We start from the raw sequence: 21,453 nt of genomic DNA, 5'->3' as shown, positions 1-21,453 counted from the left end.
ATAAGAGACTTTTGCATGATCGAAATGCCATCTTCACGGAAATCGCGGCGGCAGGACACATCACACTGAAAGCTTGACTCTACAGCCAAGACGCATGGCGCTGCGCTAGCTGTGATGGAAGCGCGCCGGGCCAGCTGGTTGCGCAATCTGGCAATGAAGTTTGTATGAAGCACTAACTTTTAGATGAGTGTCCGTCAAATCGGTATTGTGGGTCATGTATTTTGATGGTGCTTACGGCACAAGACAACCGTGAATGCAACAGTCCAACAGGACAGGTTGAACGCATGCACGACAGCGAAAGCCAACTACTTCCCCCAATGATCCGGTGTAGCTGGGATTCCAACGGAGCTATATGAACATGCTGCCTCTCTAAACTCGTTGACATTCTCCACGTCAGATTTGTGCCGACAGTCCGTCGCTACTGCTCCTCGGTGAAGTCCCAAGCCTTGAACGCTTCTTTGAACGCCTCTGCGTCCGCTGTCTCCTCATCCAGCGTCTGCCCGCAGTCTTGCCACATGACTCTCCCCTCCAGCCCCAAGAGCTTTGCGCATACCCGTCTCGCGTACTGAAGATCCCTGAACCCCGCGTCGATCGGAAAATGCAGCTGCTCTTCCTTCTTCTTCTCGCCGTCGTAGATCCACAGTCTGAAATAGTCGGTGGCCTCGTCCGGCTCACCTTTTTCGAGGTGCGGGTGCGATTTGTTCTCTGCCTCGACTTTGAACGCAACCTCGACTAGGCCCTTCGAGATGATGGATTGTGGCAGTGGAAGGATTTGCCAATGGGCGTGGAACCCTGACGCGCGAGATATCTCCCAGGTGACCGCCCCCAGCTCTCCCTTTGAGACTGTAGCTATCATTTTCTGGATTCCTTCTCTGTACTTGGTCATCTCTACCTTTGTCGTTTCGCGGGATTCTGGCTCGGGAATGAGTGACAGGGTGGGCGCATGTGCCATGGGTATGACGAGAATATGTGACGGGAAAGGCAGGGAAGGAAATGTTTTAGAAGTCGTTAGTGGTCCTTTCGCAGTGGTGAGATATGCTTCTGTAGCTATCGATGTGACCAGATGCGTCGGCAAGTTAGGGTTGGAGAGGCAGAAGTAGCATTCACCCTGTGTGGGAGGAGGGGCTTTCTCACGATGCCTATGCCGTTTTCGCGGACGCTCGTATGAATCGTAACCAGTGGAGGAGAAGCGGTAGCTAGTCTGGTCCGGAAGTGCGGAACGCTTCTTGTTGATGTTCGCAAACGGCGAAGCTGTTGCACCTGCGGGCAAGGACGATGCGGGCTGAGCTCCTGGCTCGAGCGAGAACGCATATATCCACTTGGATTTTGACGAGTTGTTATACGCCGCTAGGCTCAGAAATCTCGTTGTGTGATATAGCCCAGACTCATCCTCTCTAGGGACATGGGAAAAAGGTTCTCTCTCATAGAACAGATCCGGTGACGCAGCCGAGAAGTGGTATCGTGGCCTCAGCGCCTCGCAGAGCTCAGAGACACACTCCTGTGAGATTGGCTCGTCGTGATCGCCTATGGCGACCTTAGAATTTGACCGCACAGCGGATGGCCAGTCAGAAGTGATGAGAATATCGGCGTGTTTGGCTCCCTTGAGTATCTTCGCGTCTTGCTGCGTATACGAGGGCAGGTACTCATCCACTGTTGAACTGGGGGAAGAATCTGAACTAAAGGTGCCTCCCAAAGCTACAATACGAACCCCATCAGAGGTTTTTGTTGTAGATCTCCTGCCAAGGAAGAAAAGATTTGCGCAGAGCTCGCCTTCGGATGACCGCAATCGATCAATAACACGCGGCGGAAGCGCATGATTCCTTAGCGCAAAGTACACTGGCAGCTGAATGCCAATCTTTCCGTCCAGCAGCTCTTGGATTGCTTGATCATCCTCCGTTGTTGAGCCCTCTGGATCTGCGAAGAGATTCCCTACCACAATGCCAAATGCAAAGCTGTTCTTGCTATGCAGAGTATTGAGTTTCTGGAATACATCACGAAAGTGACCGTCGACGTCGCCGATCACTACTCTGCGGGGGACGATTAGTTTCTGTCAATGTCACGATCAGTTTGAAGATACGAGGGGGGCCTTCCTGAAGGCAGTCACGTTACTGGTAGGATTAAGGTGAACAACGCGCGCCAGGCTCTCTTCTCGTCGATGGAGCCGCAGCGTCCTCACAAACAATATTATCGAGTTAGAAATTACGGAATCAAAGGGAGCACTTACATTTTTACATTTGGCATTGTGATTACCTTGAGAGTGTCGCATAGTGCAAGGCGAATCGAAATCTTTCCAGGCTGGGTGCGATTCAGTAGTTCTTCGGCCACACCGCCATCCCGATCCAGCCTAGCGGCTTGCAAATGGGGTCGGGCTCTCCAGCAGAAAAAAAAGTTCGATATAATACATTGGCGACAGCGCGACGGCATATACCTACAGCTCTACAATGCGCTACACGAGCCTCTGAACATGGGCCGCGAAAAGACAAGGCAGCGGATTGCCATCCGTAAGGCCTTTGCGCCCAAGAAGAACAAACCTGCAACGACGCACACCAAGAACCACCGCTTCGAGTCCTTCAGTCAACGGGTAGCACGCCTTAAAATCGATCCAATACGCCGCGACCGTGGGCTTAACGACGATAGGGACTTGGAGGGACTAGAATCACATTTTAAGATTGCGTTGGACAAATGGCGAGACCTGAATCTTTCGGAAGACTTCACGCGGTTCGCCAGAAAGGTTGCGCCTTTGAGCGAGAACCTGCCTCAGGTGCTGCACCACCAGAATGAGATCGTGGATGCACTGCTCGAGTCGATTCAAGACAGCAAGGCGGTGTCTGCAGAGCCGCTGCTGGACCTTGTCGCGCACCTGGCCAGGGACTTGCAGATCCAGTTTGAGAACCACTTCGAGCGTACGGTCACCGTTGTAGCTGGAGTGGCCGCGAGGCACTCTGAAGTCGAAGTCGTGGAATGGTGCTTCAACTGTCTCACCTGGCTGTTCAAATATCTTGAACGAATCCTGGCCACGGACATCCGGCCGCTCTTTGACCTTCTGAAGCCGTATCTTGGAAAAGAGCGGCAGAAGCCCCACGTCTCTCGATTCGCTGCCGAGTCACTTAGCTTTCTGGTGAAACGAGTAGGCAAGCGACCAGATGCCACGAGACGGTTCGTCAGACACGTTCTTAGTGATCTTGAAGAGACAGCGAAAGAGAAGGACACTGAGCTATACGAACACAGCTTAATGGCTTTATTTCTTGAAGCGATCAAGGGTGTTAAAGAAGCGTTGCATTCGTCTGGCCCTACGATTTTCGCGTCATTGCTGGCTGAAGTGCTGGACCTCCATCTAGATGAAAACTCTACCGAATCCACGTCACGACTAGTTCGCGGTATATTCTTACAGCTTGTTCACCATGCTTCAGCCGAAAATCTTGCACCTCTAGTGCATGAAATCATATCCGAGGCAGAGAAAGACATCAACGTTCAAAGCGAGCGTGGCAAACGCGCCATCATTATCGCGTCTCAACTTCTCCTCCTCGCCGTGAATGTGAAGAGTGGTCAGCGTGTCTCAAACTGGACAGCGCTTTTCAAACACATTAGCGGTCAAGTCGAGCTTCTCACAGGAGCTAACCCTTCCGACCACAAAGATGTTGCTGTCGAGGTGCTGTCCGTCCTCGCTGTAGCTCATCAGAAATGTCCGCTGGATGCCGCACTATTGTCGCTGACTACACTTGACAAACTTTGCAGCAAGACGTGGCAAAATTTCTTTCTCGGATTCTGCCATCTGTACGCCGAGTACGGCAGAGATCGATTCCAATCATTCGTATTCCCTCGACTGCAGAGATTTTTGGCAACACATTGGGAAGGGCAGATCAAGGCGATCAGCATACTCGTACCGAAGCTGGTTCGCGAAGGGTTAATCATGCCGCAAGCAGTAAAGCTACCAGATGGAATGGTAGATGAATTTGCAACCCAATTCGCACTTTTCCGAGAAAATGGGGAGGAGTGCGATAAGCAATCCTTCGAATGTGACGGCATCCTGAAACTTTTGGATGTCGCAAGCGGAGCGGACAGGCAGTTTGACAAAGTCAACCAACTTCTATACCTTGCCCTTGAAGAGCAGCTGCAGTCATGCAAGAATACGCAGTTTCGCTCCTTTGTTCTCGGAGATGGCTTTTTGCATCTTGCTAAGAACGGGTCTGGGCAAACGATAAATCTTAATCATCTATTACCACTGATTGCTAATGCCGCAAGTGGTCTGAAGGATTATCCGGCATTCTTTCAAGCTGTGGCAGCATGCTTTCAGAGCTATGGTAAAGTTCAAAGACTGCAAGGATCATCTAGCTTGCAGAAATTGCGTGACGTACTCTTGCAATGCCTCTCGTCACGTTCGCACAACATAAGACTTGCGTCGCTGGTGATACTAAGTCACCTGGTCTCCGATGATGACCAAGAATGGAAAAATGAACTGAGTGCAGCCATTGAGGTCGAAGAGACGGAGCCTAGTCTCGAGACGGCAAGGTATATCTCGATGAAGATACAGAACCTTGGTATGCGCTACAAGAGCTATGCCTCAAAGAGCATCCTATTGGCACAGGCTCTGCCCAGATGGCTGTTTGGTCTTCTTCACGTGCAATTCGCACAGATGTGGGAAGATGCTTGCGCAGCACTGAAAGTGATTGGCGAGACGAAGGAGGGTGAAGAAGTCATCTGTGACGTCGCCTTTCAGTGGTTGAGCGATTCTCCATTGAGAGATGACCAGACAGCATCGCCACCAGAGTCCTCTGAGGGAATTCTTGGTGACTACTTTTCAAAGATCAGAAACGCGACTGTGGGGCGTTTAACATTTGCTGATTATGCGGATGTGACGCTGCAAAAAGAATTTGACGAACGACATTTGCGTGTAGCGATCCTGACTCCTTTTAGTCGGACGCAAGCACTAAAAGTTCTCAAAGCGGTTCCACAGTTAGCAGAAAAAAAAGCGAGACAACTGGTACCTGTTTTACTCTCTTGGTCAACAAACAGTGGTGACAGCGGCGATAGTGGAGTCGCGGAAAATACAGACGAATATGACGAAAGCCAGGCATTCGAAGACAGCCATGACGAGCATGTTCAATGGCCTCGAAAAGATCAAAAAGATCTACTTACCTTGTTTGCGGCATTCAATAATCCGAAAGTGCTGTACAAATCTGGAGAGGTATACTCCACTCTCTTGTCCTTTATCGCTCATGGCGATGTAGAGATTCAGAAGTCGTCTCTGCTGGCCATCCTCGCATGGAAAGACAAAACCCTGAAGAAGTATGCAGATGAATTATTCAAATTCCTTGATGAAGCCCGACTGCGGGAGCAATTGACGGTCTTCCTCGATGGAAACGGAGAAAACGCACTAGCTTTGGAAGATCGTCCGGCTGTTATACCCATTGTTCTCCGCCTTGTATACGGTCGCATTATCGCCCGTTCGCGAAACGAGCGAGGTAGTAATCGCAAGGCTGTTTTCATCATTCTTGCGAAATTCAGCGAAGACGAGATCAATGATTTCCTTGATGTCATTCTCGCTCCGATGGCTAGTCAGAACGATGCAAAGAATGTACCTTCGAAAAGACAAATTGGCATGCTGAATATGGTCAAGGACCTTCTGGAGACATGGAGGACCACGGCTGCGCCATATGTACATCGCCTTGTTCCGCCTGTTAGCGCATGCTTAATAGGTTCAGCTACAAATGCGGACGGTGCCACAAATCTGTCGAAAGCTTTGAGACATGTTGCAATGCAATGTCTTAACCTATGTTTTGAAGCTGGGGACGACTTCAATTTTACGCCGTTCATGCCGGACCTCTTCGAGCACATAGTGCGTCCAAGACTAGAAAGGTTCGCGGAGGAGAATGCACAAGGCGTGAGTGCGTTGCTGAAAATGCTAGCAATTTGGGCAAAGTCTGGCAAGCTCTCCAAGCATCTTTTCGAACACGATACACTATTATTGCCTAAGGTCATTGAATGTGTGTCACTTCAAGCTACGAAAGAGCCGGTGAAACGTTTTGTGCTCAACGACATATTGCGTGCGGTCATTTCAAATGAAGAAGGCGATCGCTTCGCGGAGATGAGAATCATCAACATTTCGACGCATTTGCTTGAACACATTGCTCTCTCCATCCCGCTGATATCAAGTAAAGAGCTCATCGAGGACACGATCTCAACCGTTGTTGCAGTATTTCCATTCTCGAATTCTTGCCCTCCATTGCTTTTGTCTGAGGCGGCGAGACTTGTACTACAACCTACGAGAAAGGTGCCACATCACACGAAAACAGATCTGCTGGCTATTCTTTCGCACTTCTTTCCTTCCATTCTTGAAGACGAAAGCGCGCAAAAAGTCGTTTTCAGTGCGGTCTGCTCGTCGTTCGGGTATTTTGCGGATGGCAAAAGTCGAAGCTTACTTGTTGAGGTTGCACAAAAGTTCGCTGACCAAGATCATGAGCTGCATGAAGTCATAGCTTTGCTAGACGATATCAATGCTTTTCTTCCTAACCACTTAGACACGCCTGATTTTGAGCGTCGAAGCCGTGCGTTTGGCATCATCACCGAGGAACGCTGGACAGGATTCTCCGCAAAGCAATGGCGACTCCTCCTTGGCAACCTGCTGTTCTATATAAAAGATACAGAAGAGCTTGCTATCCGCGCTAGTGCCTCGCACGCTTTAAGACGGTTTGTCATGGCGTCATCTTCGAAAACGGGCTCCGAGAAGGACGATTTCGCAGGAATGATGCAAACTCTTCTAATAAATATTGAAAACGGGCTTAAGGAGCAGCCTGAACTTGTGCAGAGCGAACTGTTGAGCGTGCTGGCTGAGATAGCACGACTGCCAGGTGATGACAATTCTGTGTACGATCTGCACCATTTGCTCATGGGTGGCGACGAGGAGGCGAGTTTCTTCACAAATATTTTGCATGTTCAGCAACATCGACGAGTTCGAGCGATGAACAGACTTTCGAATATTGCAGCAGATGGTCTGCTGTCGAGTAGAAGTCTGTATCATCTTTTGCTCCCAATACTGGAAAGCTTCGTATTTAAAGGCGAGGACGGTGTACTTATTGCTGAAGCTATAAAAACGACTGGCTCGCTTGTTGAGTGGCTTGATTGGCAACAATGCAAGGCGCTAATCAAGAAGTATATCGGCTTTATTAAGAGCAAGGAAGATGTACAAGAAACGGTATTGAAACTGCTTGATGCTGTTACCAACGGCTTCAGCCGATCAGCTGCTCTTCGTGCGGAATCAAGAACAAATCCAGCTCCACAAAAGGAAGCATGTGGGGATGAGGATGATGAGCAGATGGATCAAACTACTGCGACGGCTACAAAACTTGCGAAGACTTTGCCTGGGGCCGAGAAGCTCTCCCAATATATTATTGACGAGACTCTGCCACCTTTGTCCATCTTCTTAAGAGAAAAAGACGAATCCTTTGTAAGTCGGCGAATATCTGTTGCTCTTATCGCGGCCAAGTTTGTGCAGCTACTCCCAGAGATGGAATTTCGCCTGCGGTTTCCACCACTCCTCACAGACGTGTGCAATATTTTGCGAAGTAGGGATCAAGGCTCGCGAGATCAAACTAGAAGAGCCCTTTCGTCTATTTGCATTCTAGCAGGACCTTCCTCATTCGGTTATATTTTGCGAGAGTTACGAGGTGCTCTGCAAAGAGGCTTCTACTTGCACGTATTAGCCTTCAGCGTGCATTCCATACTTGAGCAAACAATTGCAAAGTTCCAGCCTGGAGATCTTGATTATTGCCTTGAGGATATCGTCGATGTTGTCGTTGAGGACATCTTTGGAAATACTGGAAAAGAGAAGGACCTTGAAGATTACAAAGCCGACAAGAACACAAGGAAGGAAGTCAAAGGCAAGAAGAGCTTCGACACTATGCAAATTTTGGCAAGTGTGACAACACTTGGTTATCTAATCCAGCTTGTTCGGCCTATTCAAGCGCTGCTATCGGGCAGCCTTTCCGTAAAGGAAGTGCGGTATGTGGACGAACTGCTCAGACGCATTGAACTTGGTGTGCTCCAAAATGAAAGTCTGAAGAACAGGGACATATTGAGATTTTGTTATGAGATTGTGCAAGAGGCTCATCGAGTCGCCCCACCAGTTGTGCATCAAAAGACGAAGCAAAAATCATCAACCGGATTGGTGGAGTCTGCATATCTTCTTCAAGCACCAAGAAAGACGTCTCAGCCAACATTACACGCTTCTGAAGCGAGCGCCAAGATCACACGATTTGGGTTAGAGCTTGTCCGCAGCGTTCTCAAGAAGAACAAGGATCTTCTTACGCCCAGTAACGTCTCTGGATTCATGCCTCTTATGGGCGATGCGCTGCTTAGTCCAAACGAAGATGTTAAGCTTGCTGCTTTACGTCTATTCGTCGGCATAATCAATGTACCGCTGCCACGGATCGACGCGGATGCACCGGTTTACATTGCAGAAGCAGCAAATATAATCGAGAATGGTCAAAACAACGGTGGAGAGCTCGAGCAAGCTGCGCTAAAATTGATCTCCGCTGTGCTTCGCGAGCGCAAATCTGCTCCTGTCAAAGTCAAGCCCAAAACTATCTCAGTCCTTCTCAAGAAGTTGAAAGGCGATTTTCAGATCATCTCTCAGCAGGGCGCCGCTTTCAATCTTCTACGAAGTATCATTAGCCGACAGATTATCGTCCCTGAACTTTATGAGGTAATGGACGGTGACGATGGCGTCGCTGCTATTTCCGTGCGCGACCACGATCGCACAACCAGAGATCTAGCTAGAAGCATATACTTCCAGTTTCTCATGGACTGTCCGCAAGGCGAAAAGAGATGGACAAAGCAGTTAGCCTTCTTGCGAGGTAACCTTGAGTACGATCACGCTGAAGGCCGGAAGAGTGTAATGGAAACAATACATCTTCTCCTGAACAAAGTTGGCGATGAACTCGTGGGCAGCGTTGTCAAGGAAGTGTTTTGGCCACTAGTCAGTGTTATGGTCAATGATGCAGACACAGACTGCAGAGAGATGGCGGCGCGGTTGGTCAAAGAGGTCTTCGAACGAGCAAATGATGAATGGCTCCAGAATTTCTGTGGCTTATGCGAAAGACTTCTGAGTCAGGGCAATGCTGTTCAGAAGCGAACCGCCCTCCAGTGTTGGACGTTGTACCTGGAGGTTAAAGAAGAGAATGCTGAGGGCGTAGAATCTGTGCTCGCGAACGTCAAAGACATCCTCGCACAGCGTGAATTCGATGCTGAGCAATGGCAGCTTGTATATTGGGCTTTGCACACCTTTGTGGCTGTCACACAAGCGCGAAGAACGGAAAGCGGCGCAAATGACACAGAGCAGATATGGATTGACGCCAGACGGTGTATCAATTTCCCTCATCTATGGGTCAAGCAGGAGGCCGTGAATATGATTACAGTCCTGTTCACGCAGATTGCCTCTTCTGGCAATGTGTTTGACTCGTTCCCACTACCAAGCTCATTCGAGGTTACCTTACAAGCAAGCGATATGTGCGAGCTGGCAAGCCGCCACCTGCGATTGCTCAAAGATGGTGTCACGAGGGAGTTAGCGGCTTCGACTGTTCGAAATCTGGCTTTTATTGGCAAAATATTTGCGACAACTGGTATTTCGTGGCAGTCGAATGCAAGTAGCATGCTCGCGGTGAAGGAGCTAGACGACAATGAGGAAGTATTTCAAGGTCTTTCCGACGCAGAAGAAGAGGAACAGGAAGATGTTGAGAACGTCGACGACAACCTTACCGCGATCAAGTATCTGCTGTCCAAACTTGCTGCTATCATTCGACGGCAGCTAGGTAAAATGATTGTTCCAGGTCCACGACAAGCGGATTCACTATTACCTAAGAGCGCAGCCTTAAGTCTGCTTGCAGCGTTGTGTAACACTCTCTCTCTAGAGGCCCTAGAAGAATCTGCCGTTGTGATCCTTGAACCTCTTGTTCATCTCACATCTCCGGACCTGTCTGTGACATCGTTCAGCACTGCGGACTTCAAGAATGCTCACGAAGAGCTTGTTACAAATGCTACAGAGTTACAGGATACATTACGAAACAAGCTTGGCACTTCAGCATTTGTTGATGCGTTACAACGAGTCAAAGCTGCCCGATCAGCGAGACGTGAGGAGCGCAGAGCCAAACGTAAAATCGATGCAGTTGCAAGGCCGGAAATAGCTGCAAAGAAGAAAGCCAAGAGAATGGAACGCGAGAGTGAGAAAAGAAGAGCAAAAAACAGTCTAGAAAGAGGTAGGCGCAGAGGATGGTAAATTTCTACACCAATCTGCATGCCTTTCATGTTAGATTTTGGATACCCCTCTAGAAATGAAAGTTCTTTACCCAATCTCAGTTTTCGTCAAGTGAAGTGACGATGCATTCCCAGATGCAGAACCAGCCTGTCTTTATTTGGCCTGTTTCAAGCGATCTTGTTGTCGTTAACTCTGTATGTGAAGTGTCTGACACAATTATGAGAGATTAAGGGCCTCGACGTAATGTTCTAACGTAGTCTGATCAATCCAGACGGGGAATTTGCAGCTTGAATTATTTGCTTACACGTAGCGTGGCAGTGAGCGTTTTCGATGATGTATAGACGACAAGCTATAACTATTTCATCATGTCTTCCTATACCACAACGTCAATACTGTGGCTTGTTCTCTTGCTTGGCTATACGCACCTCATTTTCAGACAGTAGGGCAATATCTATGATCAGCTCTCGATTAAATCTTATGTAAACTTGCGATATTTAACAGTTAACTTACGCAGTATTATTTCAAGAAGCAACGTTTTGCCACTTGATCTGATTCGATTTCGTCAGTAACGTGTCAGAACATGGCCTAGTTTTGCTTTTGAAGAAAGAATTCCGATTATCGAGTTGTTAATTTTGCTAATTTGGATATGATACAAGTATTGGATCATGTTTCCCATCTCTTTGTGCGGCTGGATGAGGCATACCTGTAAGGTTTTGAACTGGCGCTCAAGGAGGTATGTGTTGAATGTAGTAAGGTTGCTGCAGGGGGGCCATGGACCCAATGCCACTTCGAACTACCTGATTCTTGTGTGCACTTTTCAAAGTAAATGGAACGAGTATGCGGCCTCCAAACTTGTGCGAATACAAATGTTGAAAGAAACCCACACGTCGAACTTTGTCTCAGTCGTCTGCTGTTGGGTTCCAAACGCTAGATGATGAATATTCAAGATGCTCAAATAAGCATTCGAGACAAACAAGATGTGTGTGGATGTACATTTATAGTCCGCTCTGGCCTATCAAGACAATGCCAGAGTTTCTAGGGCTAGTGAGAAATAATGATGTAGATCAAGGAGCTCAAGATTCTATCGTACGTACGCAACACGCGCTTTATTCTAGGACGCTACACCAGGTGCGTGTAGAGAACATACGGAAAAGGGACGCTTGCGTCCGTGGAACTTCGGGTATTTTATGCCCTTTCTTTTTCTTACATCGTTAAAACATGACTTGAGCCAGTAATCCCAACTATATCAGGCGGTAAAAAAAAAAACCATCTAACTTTGCGTTTTGCTGGCTTCCTCTAAGCCATATCCACCAACCCCATGTGGGGGGGTGGGGAGGTTAAAAAGCGCTTCTGATTTCTGCACGGAAATTAAATCTTTACCCCAAACAAGTAACGCCCAGATTGAAGGCGGGAAAATCTTCGGAGAAAGCCTCCCCGCAATCTTATGACTTCATCTTTAGGGCTGGCGGATACTCTTATCCGAATAGAGTAGCCTTTAAATGCAGTGGAGAGCATATACGGGTGCAGAAAAATTCCTGAGACGTTTTGCGGCATAAGAAAAGCTCTGCTCTTGACGGTGCGAACACACCAGATCTTGTCAAATTCAGCCCGGTATTTGTATAAGAAAGTGCCACTCGGACCCGTGCGATCCACCAAATTGAAATCGAAAGAGAGAAAAGACAATTAGATATGCGAGTCGTGGTCTTTGGAGCTACGGGCGTTCAAGGCGCGGCGCAGGTAGCCGCCGCTGCTCGTGCCGGTCACCAGGTCGTGGCGGTATCACGCAACCCCAAACCCATCGTTATCGATGGAAAGGAGGTTGAGACTGCAGCGGCAGATTTTACTGATGCCGAAGCAATCAGGAAGGCTCTGAAAGGAGCAGATCGTTTGCTCGTCAACTTGCCATCGACATCTTTCCATCCGGCGGAGCCCATCTTCGAAGGTGCTAAATTGATCGGCTCGGCCGCAAAGGAAGCGGGCATACCACTCATCGTTTTTAACACTTCAATGCCAGTGCCGGTTGAGTCGCAAGATGTGAAAGCCCAGGACGATCGGCGGATCATGAAGAAGCTGCTACGCGATTCCGGGGTGCCGGTCATTGTCCTGCAGCCTGTGTGTTATCTGGACAATCTGCTGGAGGGATGGGCACTTGGGCCATTGCGGGATCACGACACGGTCAAGTACTGCCACGTCCCCACGTTGAGAAGTTCGTGGATCTGTCATCAAGACGTAGCGGCGCTTATGCTCAGTGCGATGGAGAGGCCGCACCTTGCAGGACGAGATATCCGTATTGGCGGACCGGAGACGGTGACGCTGCAGGAACTGACGGACAAGCTTTCCAAAGGCTGGGGTCGGCCCTTGAAATGCGAGCACCAGACTGTGGCAGATTTCTGCAACGAGATCAGCAATACCATGAAGGGGCGCGGGCTTGAGACGGATCGGATAATCAAGCAGATGTATGCCCATCCGCCAACAGAACTTTTCCAATAGTCCGCTGCGCTAATTCACCCCTTCAGGTTCAAAGCTTACACGTATTACAATGAGGTTCCCGAGTTCGCCATCGATATGGAACCGGTTTTGAAAGAGCTACCGGCGAAGCTTACGACGATCGAGGAGTGGGCTCGGACGCATCCTGTCCCTGGCTGGAAATGATAAGAACTGATACAAGATTTTTTTTTTTATCACTGTCGCGCGGATCTGACAGATCGAAAGACATAGTATCAACATCACACCATTGTGCAGTATTGCGTTCCTAAATCAGTACCAATTTTGAAATCCATCTTATTCCACTCCTTCAGTCAGTCGCTGGGATAACACACCCTTTGAGTCCACCCGGATCGCGAGTATTGATCAATGGAATTGTGTCGTGACGTTTTTGATATCATTTTCCAGGCCTCGGTGCCAAAAAAGAAAATTGATAGAGAGAAATTTTTCCTCTTCGTCCTTCCATTTTCTGGAGGACAGAGATTGGTGATAGCTAAGAGTAACTAAATAAAAGAGCGTTGAAAGACAAGTGCTAACTCAGGGGAAACATTCTTTTGCAGACGTGTGTTCTGCGTGTGAACATGGCGGTGTATATCCCTGGTAAAGGATGCTTTTGAAAGCTTTCAATGACTGGTCGAGTGATTGTCAAAAGACGGAGTCGCTGTAGCAACAGTCTATTATTTTTTTTTTCTTTTTGTCAAAACTGTGTACAGCGGGGTGACTTTAGGGCCTCCGTTATGCTCACTAAACCCACATTATCAAACATGGTTGCTTTGACTTGCCTTCCTATTAGATATAAATAAGCCCTCAACAGTGCTTCAGTACCAAAGATGATGATGCCACTGATCATCTCAGTAGTATGCACGAATACCAAATCCGGATCCGTCCTGAAGTAAAAGTTCAGCCACGTCAAACCCAAACCACAGCCAACATGGCCTCGGAGTTCCCGCTCTTTGACGACATGTTGCCCCCTGGAAATTCGCGAGCAGATGGTCAAAAGTTTATCCTGCTCACTTCGCACCCTTGCGGGGTCGTCAGACTGGCAGAGCGGTTTGTCCCACCCGCGAGGAGAGCAAATCACGCCCTGAGACATATCGCCGCTCGCCAACTTCTCCAGGTAAGGCATTTCGTTCTCTCCGATCACATGGCGGTGATGCTCTGACGAAGATTGAACCGCAGCACTTTACGATCCAGTCGTCGCTCGACCAGCAACTTGTCGACTTCGAAGTATGGCTGGAGTGGAGGAGCTCCTCGAAAGCGCGTTGCGGCGCTCTCCGGGATGGCTGCCATCTTTGCCGGAGAAGGAAGAGCGTTCGAAGCCTGGCGGTGCGTAACCCAAACTCCGTTTCCCTGTCGAGCAAGTTTGTCGACGAACACCATGAACTATGTCATAAGACCTATGGGACACCTCACCCACCTCACAATTGAGCCCTTCGTCCACGACACGATATCTCAATCACAACGTGGTCAACGCCGGCGCGCTGACGACGCCGGAGCAGCTGTGGGACAGTTTTTGACATGGGCCGATGGAGCACCTTCGAGTCTCTCAAGAGCGTCCTTCTCTGCGGCTCGACGTTCTCCAGCGGTCACTGGCACGAGATGGAGCAGGTGTATTCCGCCTTGCACCACATGAAGGAGCGACTGCATCGCGAATTCGCCATGGAGAAGCGCACAGTCGACGTGCGGATCTTCATAAAGGGCTTCTCGCCGTGCGCCACGCACGCCGAGGTCTCGTGGAACGCTTCGCGAGGCCGCCTCGTGCACATTGAGGCGCCAAAGCCGCAGTCGCGGGTGTTTAACCCCTAGCTGCCCAGCGACATGTACGTGGGATACGCAAACACCGACCAGGCTGCGCGTCTCTGGGTAGAGCATGAGGCGCTCATGAGCCTTATGTGATCGTAACGTTGCGATGGGCCAGACGGTAGGTTACGCATTCCCCCGCTGGAGGGGCGAAGGGAGGAATCCTGCGACTTCCAGACTCGTAGAGATCTACACTTTGCTCAACGAGGCACATTGGTGATTTACAGAAATTATTCTCGATATAGTGGGTATTCTACTAGCCTAATTATGATGCATAAGAAAATGAATAGCCGCGTAGACGTAGGAGATACATAAGAGGGGTAGGGGGTTTGTACCACCGGGACATACATTGGTGGAGTAAGACAGTCCTTTTGAACATTAGACTGAAGATGAAAAGTTCCATTCTTCCATAGCTCGTTGGTCAGCTCGTCTCGTCGTTTCTTGCTCGGCAAAATATGCTCAGCTTTTTCGTCATACAGGCCGTTCGCCCGCAAGGCTCTCTGTATGTTCCAGACGTCTGCTCCTTGCGGGGGCAAAATAGCGCGGCGAACACGCTCCGCGTTCGAATCGCCCTCGGATGAACGCAGTGCTCTCTGCATCACGTTTCCTCCGCAATGACCGGCTCGGGCCATATGCGAAAGTTGTCGAAAATGTCTCCGCTCAGGTATTCCTCGACATTTGCGGCATACACCCTCTGCAGATCAGCCTCTGACTGTTTGGCCCTCAGCTCGCGCAGGCTCATGCCGCGTGCCCGTCGTCGCGATCTCCGCAGCGTCCGGGAAGGCCCGTTGCAATTAGACATGGAGTGCATGCTTGACGACGACCAGTCGGAAAGGGTGCTTGTGTCCGAACAGAGTGAGGGCGCTCGTCCATCCTCGGACGACATGGACGATCGAGAAGAGCGTGGTGAACTTGGGGTGCTTGGAGAACTTGGACTCGACAAAAGCAGAGCGTTTGTCTTGAGCTGAGGCGACATGGGGTAAACCGTGGCATAGATAATGGGTTTCTGGCCGTGCTGGTGCCTGAAGGCCGGGTGGACGTCCATATCGTCGTCCAGTGGTTGCGCTTTCTCCACATATGGCGGTGGAGGCGTTCTTAAGGGTGACCGAAGATCCAAAGCGGAGTGAACGCTTCCAATGTATCCATTGTTGTACCAGGTCAAGGGCACATACTGACACCTGAGGTCCATGTCGTCTTCTTTGTCTGCTTGTTTGCAGAGGGTGAAAGATCCTGTCCAGTAGTAGTAGTAGTAGTCGTTGTTGTTGTTCTTTGTTTACGATAGACGACGCGCACAGTGTCCCGGCCAAACTTCGTATTCCGAACACACCGCGTTGAAAGTTTGGTTCTTCTGCGTCTGTCTCGAGGAGCACCCCCTCCTAACCGACCACGAATACAACGACGGAGACGTCACGGTGACTGGCGGGTCTCTCGAAATGCACCAGATGCAACGCCGCACCGGCCGGGCGAAACAAAGCAACAGACTTGGGAACGAATGAAAACGAAAACGTTGGAAAGGTGGAGGGCGATCTGGCTGGCCCAAATAATATTCTGATGGCTGATCCTGTCTTCCCACCACCACGACGAAGTGGCGGGAAAATAATGGGTGGCAGACCCCTCCAAACAACACGGTAGCATCATCGCAGGGGTGAACGCTCATTCGATGAAGCTGGATCTTGGCGCGAGAAAATACATCTCAGATCAGGACGACGTTGCTATTCTCAGCCGAATACAATACTATTGACCAGCTGGGGGGGTTGTCGGTTGTGGTGTGATCGATCGAGGCAAGCTCGCCGTTGAGAGAGAGATTCAGCGGGAGGATGTGGAGGGCAAGGATTATGCGCGCAACGATAGCGCCAGCCATGCTGACGGCTCCGCCCTCCGGATGGCCTCTGCAGATTTGGTACTCTAAAATCCGCCATTTCGTCACAAGAGCGTGAAGAAACGCATGCAGTTCGAATGAGGAGGACCCCGCTGCTCGCTGGCATCCGTCGTACACACGAAGCAAGTTTGGCGTGGGAGAGCGCAGCGGACGCCTCGGTGGCTGGGGCCGACGCCCGCGTCGCTGCCAGCTGCGCCAAGAGACTCACACCGTCCGGCTCAACGACGAAAGGCATGCTCGTGGTCTTTGGACGGCGAGCGTCTTGCTTGCTCAGAGCCCGCGCGAACTGCGAAGAGGGCGGTGTGCTGTGCCTGCGGAAGCGGCGCGTGGAGTCCACGACGGATGAGTGAGCGCACAGTCAGCCGGAGCCGGGGACGGGGACCTGATCAGCGCAACGTGCAGCTGCGGCAACGGCCTCGAGCGGATGCAATGCACGACGTGCAGCCGCTGGAAAGGCGCGGTCTCGAGCATGGCCGCTGTCAAGCATGGGCAATAATACACAGGGCGAGGCCCAAGGACCTTCGCTCAGTCCGTCGCGCTCTCGTTTCGCTCTCGCGCAGCGTCTCGACCGCATCCGCCGACATCGGCCGTCTTTTTTTCTGTGACTCGAAGCCGCTCCAAGTCTCAGCTCAGAGGGCGCGCGCGCCGTGAGAGTGTGAAGTCTGAACGTCCAGCGGTAAACATGCCCACCGTTCACCTGCTCGACTACGTGGCCGGAAACGTGCGCTCGCTCGTCAATGCCATAGAAAAGCTCGGCTGGACCGTGGAGTGGGTGAAGCGGCCAGAAGACGTCGAAAATGCTGATGTTCGTTGGTGGCCTTTCTTCCCCCCACGTATACATACATATATACCCTCCCTACGCTCCCTCCCCCTCCCCGTGATGAATCGCCGTTTCTAGTCTGTGTTCTGACTCGAAGACGCGCAACAGAAGCTGATTCTCCCCGGCGTGGGCCACTTCGGCCACTGCCTGTCGCAATTCACCCAGGCCGGATACAGGCAGCCCATACTCGACCACATCCGTGCCGGCAAGCCCTTCTTCGGCATCTGCGTCGGCCTGCAGGCGCTCTTCGAAGGTTCCGCCGAAGACACGGCCGTTCCAGGTCTCGGCATCCTCCCAGGCCGCCTCGTCAGGTTCAACGAGGCGGACAAGGCGGTCCCCCACATCGGCTGGAACTCGGCCAACTACTCGCCTTCCGGGCCTTCCTCAGTCTTGGACCGGAGCCTGTATGGCCTTCGACCGACGAGCAAGTATTACTACGTGCACTCGTTCGCCAAGCCCTACACGCCCGGCGAATTGGAGTCTCTGGGCTGGGACGTTGCGCGCGCGAGGTACGGGGACGAGGAGTTCGTCGGCGCCGTCGCAAAGGACAACATCCTTGCCACGCAGTTCCATCCCGAGAAGTCCGGTGCTGCGGGCTTGCGTCTCATCAAGGCCTTTCTCCAAGGACAGAGATACACGCCGATCCCCAAGGAGCTGCAGACCCGCGGCTCGGAAGCGTCGCTGAAAGAGGGCCTGACGCGGCGCGTCATCGCCTGCCTGGACGTGCGGACCAACGACGACGGCGACCTCGTGGTCACCAAGGGCGATCAGTACGACGTGCGCGAGAAGGATGGCGCGACGTCGACGGGGGGAGGGCAAGTCCGCAACCTTGGCAAGCCGGTCGACATGGCGCGCAGGTATTACGAACAAGGCGCCGACGAGGTCACGTTTCTGAACATAACCTCCTTCCGCAACTGCCCTGCTTCCGACCTACCGATGCTTGAGATCTTGCGCCGGACCTCAGAGACCGTCTTCGTCCCTCTTACCATTGGTGGCGGCATCAGGGACACCGTCGATCCTGACGGGAAAAAAGTGTCCGCCTTGGAGATTGCCACGCTGTACTTCAAATCCGGCGCCGACAAAGTGAGCATAGGATCGGACGCCGTCTTTGCTGCTGAAGAATACTACGCCAGGGGCAAGACGCTCAGGGGGGATACGGCCATCGAAGCAATTTCTCAGGCCTATGGCAATCAAGCCGTCGTCGTCAGTGTAGACCCCAAACGGGTTTACGTTTCTTCCCCGCATGATACCACCCATGCCACGATCAAGACCGCGTATCCTGGCCCCAACGGTGAGACGTTCTGCTGGTATCAGTGCACGGTAAAGGGTGGCCGCGAGACGCGCGACATGGACGTAGTGCAGCTGGTGCAGGCCGTTGAGGCTCTTGGCGCGGGAGAAATATTGCTCAACTGCATAGACAAGGACGGGAGCAACAGTGGCTTTGATCTTGAACTCGTGCAGAGCGTTAAGGACGCTGTTGCTATCCCTGTCATCGCCTCCTCCGGCGCTGGAAAGCCGCAGCATTTCTCCGAAGTCTTCGAGAAGACGACTACGGACGCTGCTTTGGGTGCCGGCATGGTAAGTACTTTACCGTGCTTTTCTTTCCAGCCTTTGTACCCAGAAGAAGTTAATCCAACTGACATCATGCAGTTCCATCGCGGCGAATACACTGTTAGACAGGTCAAAGACCATCTACAGGAACGAGGTCTGCTTGTCAGACAGTTCGAGGAAGATGTTTGAAGGCTGAAAGGGACTGCCCACTTGATCAGAGTAAATGTATCGTTACTAGAAAACGATTTTTGGTCGTCAAACTAGACAAAATTCGTGACAGGTCACCTTGTCAAAGAAGATAGGCAGCATTTCGATCCACAGTGAAGACTACGTGAGACGTACGCAGCAGCACAACCTTATGTCACTTGAATGTCGGCTCTTATGCAATATTTAGAGGAAAAAGAAAAGACTGCGGCTTTACGTAGGGCTACGATATTATATTTCTGATAAATATGTGCGCTAATGTATGTGCATTAACTCATAGATTTTAATGTATCAGACATTTCGGGTATCTTGCAGACACGCTTATGCCCGGTTTTGCAGACGCTCGTAGGCTAGGATCCTTGCGCCGGGAACTCGCGTTCACCTTACCTGAGGTGCTAGAACGGATGAGAAAGGGGGGTTATGAGTCAGTCCGGTGCATATGGTATATGCATTTAAAGGGAACGAAGATCACGTTTCGCGTCGCCGATCGTATGCAGCGGTCGAGGTAGCAGTCGTTGAATAACATGGTGCAATTGACAGGTTAGGTTCGCTGTGCAACGTTGCAGGGACGAGGGTGAGGACGGGAGACTGTGAGGAGGGGTGCTTTCACGAACGGGTGGATTGGATGAGTTTCGATTCGACTTCGCTAACAGGCATATCGCGGCATCGTCTATCGACCGATTGTGCTTTACCGTGACCGTCGCGCACCGTCGCAACCGTTCGACGTCGTCGACGAAGAGAAAAGCAACAGCTATCCGCTCGTTTTTTACCGTTGCCGTTCGCATCGAGCTAATCTGCTGTATCAATTGTTGCGGCCGATTCTTTTTGTAATCCGTACAACCTATAAACCAAGCACCGAGCGGAAGCTACTCCTAGTACAATCTGAGGGAATAAAAAAGCAAGGCAAGTAAATTGAAAGCGAAAGGAAATGGAGTCACAGAGATCCACAACGAGGCGTTATGGACCCCGCATTATTACCACCTTGTACATGCCCATGTAGCCGTCATCTATTCCGCTGTGTCGAGATCGTCGTGTGCAGGAGGTGGAGGCGATTCTGTGAAATGAGTTTTGCTTTTAGTCGTTGTTCATGCCAGCTGAGTTGTTAGATGCTGTACGAAATGGTAGCTGCATACCCTTGCGCTCTTCGTCACGCTCACGGTCGTCCTTGCCATCGCGATCTTCGTCCCGGTCGCGGTCATCCTTCGCGTCGCGGTCGCGGTCGCGGTCGCGTTCACGTTCACGTTCACGTTCGCGGTCCGGGGTCCTGGAGCGGTCGCGGTCGCGTCGGTCGTAGTCACGGTCACGGTCACGACGGTCGTCCTTGTCACGAGGTGAATAGCCTCGGCTGCCACGAGGGCCAGGAGAACGGCTACGGCGGCGGGGCGAGCGGTCCCGCCGTGGTGCACCTCGATCAGAGCCACGGTCACCGCCACGACGGTCGCTGTCACGATCGCGTCCAGAATCGAAGCGCCAAGAAGCAGATGGAGGTGTACGAGCCCACTGATGAAATTTTGTTAGCGAGTGGCCATGTCGTTATCATGAAAAAAGAGAAACTCACTTCGATCTTCAAGATGTCATCACGACCAAGACGCATGTTGTGCATCTCATGGTACGCATCATCTGCGTCACGACGGCTCTCGTACTCAACAAATGCGAATCTGGGGCCACATGTCAGCGAACCGGCTGAGAACGAAGAGAAAAAGAGCTACTCACAGGCGACTCGAGGCTGAACGGGGAGCCGGAATATCGCAACGAACGAGGCGGCCATAGCTAGAGCGAGTTAGTAATGGTTTCCATGTTCAAAACAAAAATATTGCATGCGAGTATATTGAAGCATAGGTTATTGAGGCCGTTGTCTTCAACTTGTGCCAACAAGTTCTGCCGTCTCCGAGCTTGATACATGCCGCTGAAGACTTGAGAAGCTGCACACCTCGGACAGACAGAGTGCAAACTGCGACAGACAAGTGTGAATCTTCGGTCGAGTGGTTTTTGCATCATAGACAGAAGAGAGGATGTGCAAAGCAGAAAGAGCAACGGCTGTCAGGAACTTCAAGGTCGAGCAACAAGGTGACGACTGCGACAAAACTCCAAAACTAGGAGAGAAGAAGGAGAAGACGCCGTTGCTTGGTTCGCATGCATGTGCCATGTGGGTGCGTGAGGGCAAACGTACCGTTCGAACTCGTATGCAAGGTCGCGGGCGCGGGTGCCGTGGCCAAAACCGGTTACGTAGAGGGTGGTGCCACCGCGAGACATGATGGATGATAACGATGTTGATGGTTTCGCGAGTCCTTGGAGCTGGAATGAGTCGGGGGATGATAGCGGAGATGATTGCGATTGCGAGTGCAGAGTGTGTGTTGGGGTAGAAAGTCAAGGAAGGAGAAGAAAAAAAATGAAGCGACACGGAGACTCGAAGAGACCGGGCGACAGCGGCGAGGCAAGAGCGACTCTGGGCCTGAGGCATCACAC

The 21,453-nt window shown here is 51.1% G+C and overlaps 7 protein-coding genes across 8 annotated transcripts; 4 read left to right on the top strand and 3 right to left on the bottom strand.

Moving 5' to 3' along the window:
• Positions 1 to 172: 172 nt before the first annotated feature.
• PV09_05806 lies at positions 173 to 2,268 on the bottom strand (the record flags this gene model as incomplete). 2 transcript variants are annotated; one of them, XM_016359353.1, is made up of 2 exons in its annotated part: positions 173 to 2,047; positions 2,225 to 2,268. In XM_016359353.1, coding segments are annotated over 2 exons (1,673 nt in total), but the record flags the coding sequence as incomplete, so codon positions are not given. The 2 variants fall into 2 exon arrangements, with proteins under 2 accessions (XP_016213032.1, XP_016213033.1); XM_016359354.1 differs by having other exon boundaries at positions 173 to 2,027.
• A 150-nt stretch (positions 2,269 to 2,418) lies between these two features.
• PV09_05805 (uncharacterized protein) lies at positions 2,419 to 10,344 on the top strand. Its single transcript, XM_016359352.1, has one exon. The coding sequence runs from the start codon at positions 2,465 to 2,467 to the stop codon at positions 10,268 to 10,270; it is 7,806 nt and encodes a 2,601-aa protein (XP_016213031.1). The 5' UTR covers positions 2,419 to 2,464; the 3' UTR covers positions 10,271 to 10,344.
• A 1,287-nt stretch (positions 10,345 to 11,631) lies between these two features.
• Positions 11,632 to 13,115, top strand: PV09_05804 (uncharacterized protein). Its single transcript, XM_016359351.1, has 2 exons — positions 11,632 to 12,705; positions 12,766 to 13,115. The coding sequence occupies exons 1-2, from the start codon at positions 11,939 to 11,941 to the stop codon at positions 12,899 to 12,901; spliced, it is 903 nt and encodes a 300-aa protein (XP_016213030.1). The 5' UTR covers positions 11,632 to 11,938; the 3' UTR covers positions 12,902 to 13,115.
• Positions 13,116 to 14,251: 1,136 nt separating this feature from the next.
• PV09_05803 (uncharacterized protein) lies at positions 14,252 to 14,539 on the top strand (the record flags this gene model as incomplete). The annotated part of the gene is made up of 1 exon (XM_016359350.1): positions 14,252 to 14,539. The coding sequence occupies one exon, from the start codon at positions 14,252 to 14,254 to the stop codon at positions 14,537 to 14,539; it is 288 nt and encodes a 95-aa protein (XP_016213029.1).
• A 57-nt stretch (positions 14,540 to 14,596) lies between these two features.
• PV09_05802 (uncharacterized protein) lies at positions 14,597 to 16,349 on the bottom strand. The gene has a single exon (XM_016359349.1). The coding sequence runs from the start codon at positions 15,720 to 15,722 to the stop codon at positions 15,132 to 15,134; it is 591 nt and encodes a 196-aa protein (XP_016213028.1). The 5' UTR covers positions 15,723 to 16,349; the 3' UTR covers positions 14,597 to 15,131.
• Positions 16,350 to 16,910: 561 nt separating this feature from the next.
• On the top strand, positions 16,911 to 19,303 carry PV09_05801 (imidazole glycerol phosphate synthase hisHF). Its single transcript, XM_016359348.1, has 3 exons — positions 16,911 to 17,217; positions 17,341 to 18,810; positions 18,883 to 19,303. Exons 1-3 carry the CDS (start codon positions 17,095 to 17,097, stop codon positions 18,970 to 18,972), a joined length of 1,683 nt encoding a protein of 560 aa, XP_016213027.1. The 5' UTR covers positions 16,911 to 17,094; the 3' UTR covers positions 18,973 to 19,303.
• PV09_05800 (uncharacterized protein) lies at positions 19,200 to 21,418 on the bottom strand. Its single transcript, XM_016359347.1, has 5 exons — positions 21,158 to 21,418; positions 20,701 to 20,757; positions 20,546 to 20,645; positions 20,121 to 20,487; positions 19,200 to 20,041 (listed from the first exon to the last, which is right to left on the bottom strand). The coding sequence occupies exons 1-5, from the start codon at positions 21,238 to 21,240 to the stop codon at positions 19,995 to 19,997; spliced, it is 654 nt and encodes a 217-aa protein (XP_016213026.1). The 5' UTR covers positions 21,241 to 21,418; the 3' UTR covers positions 19,200 to 19,994.
• Between the last annotated feature and the right edge of the window lie 35 nt (positions 21,419 to 21,453).

This window comes from Verruconis gallopava (assembly GCF_000836295.1).
Source record: "Verruconis gallopava strain CBS 43764 unplaced genomic scaffold supercont1.18, whole genome shotgun sequence".
Lineage (NCBI taxonomy): Eukaryota > Fungi > Ascomycota > Dothideomycetes > Venturiales > Sympoventuriaceae > Verruconis > Verruconis gallopava.
This window is presented reverse-complemented; position numbering and strand designations above follow the sequence as displayed.

Excerpts from the sequence above, each read along its gene's own strand:
- PV09_05805 (XM_016359352.1), top strand. The coding sequence starts at position 2,465 with ATGGGCCGCGAAAAGACAAGGCAGCGGATTGCCATCCGTAAGGCCTTT.
- PV09_05804 (XM_016359351.1), top strand. The coding sequence starts at position 11,939 with ATGCGAGTCGTGGTCTTTGGAGCTACGGGCGTTCAAGGCGCGGCGCAG. Across the intron at positions 12,706-12,765 it reads GATCGGATAATCAAGCAGAT|GTTCAAAGCTTACACGTATT; the intron begins GTATGCCCATCC and ends TCACCCCTTCAG.
- PV09_05802 (XM_016359349.1), bottom strand. The coding sequence starts at position 15,722 with ATGGACCTCAGGTGTCAGTATGTGCCCTTGACCTGGTACAACAATGGA.
- PV09_05801 (XM_016359348.1), top strand. The coding sequence starts at position 17,095 with ATGCCCACCGTTCACCTGCTCGACTACGTGGCCGGAAACGTGCGCTCG. Across the intron at positions 17,218-17,340 it reads AAGACGTCGAAAATGCTGAT|AAGCTGATTCTCCCCGGCGT; the intron begins GTTCGTTGGTGG and ends GACGCGCAACAG. Across the intron at positions 18,811-18,882 it reads CTGCTTTGGGTGCCGGCATG|TTCCATCGCGGCGAATACAC; the intron begins GTAAGTACTTTA and ends GACATCATGCAG.
- PV09_05800 (XM_016359347.1), bottom strand. The coding sequence starts at position 21,240 with ATGTCTCGCGGTGGCACCACCCTCTACGTAACCGGTTTTGGCCACGGC. Across the intron at positions 20,758-21,157 it reads CTTGCATACGAGTTCGAACG|CTATGGCCGCCTCGTTCGTT; the intron begins GTACGTTTGCCC and ends AACTCGCTCTAG. Across the intron at positions 20,646-20,700 it reads CGTTCAGCCTCGAGTCGCCT|ATTCGCATTTGTTGAGTACG; the intron begins GTGAGTAGCTCT and ends ATGTGGCCCCAG.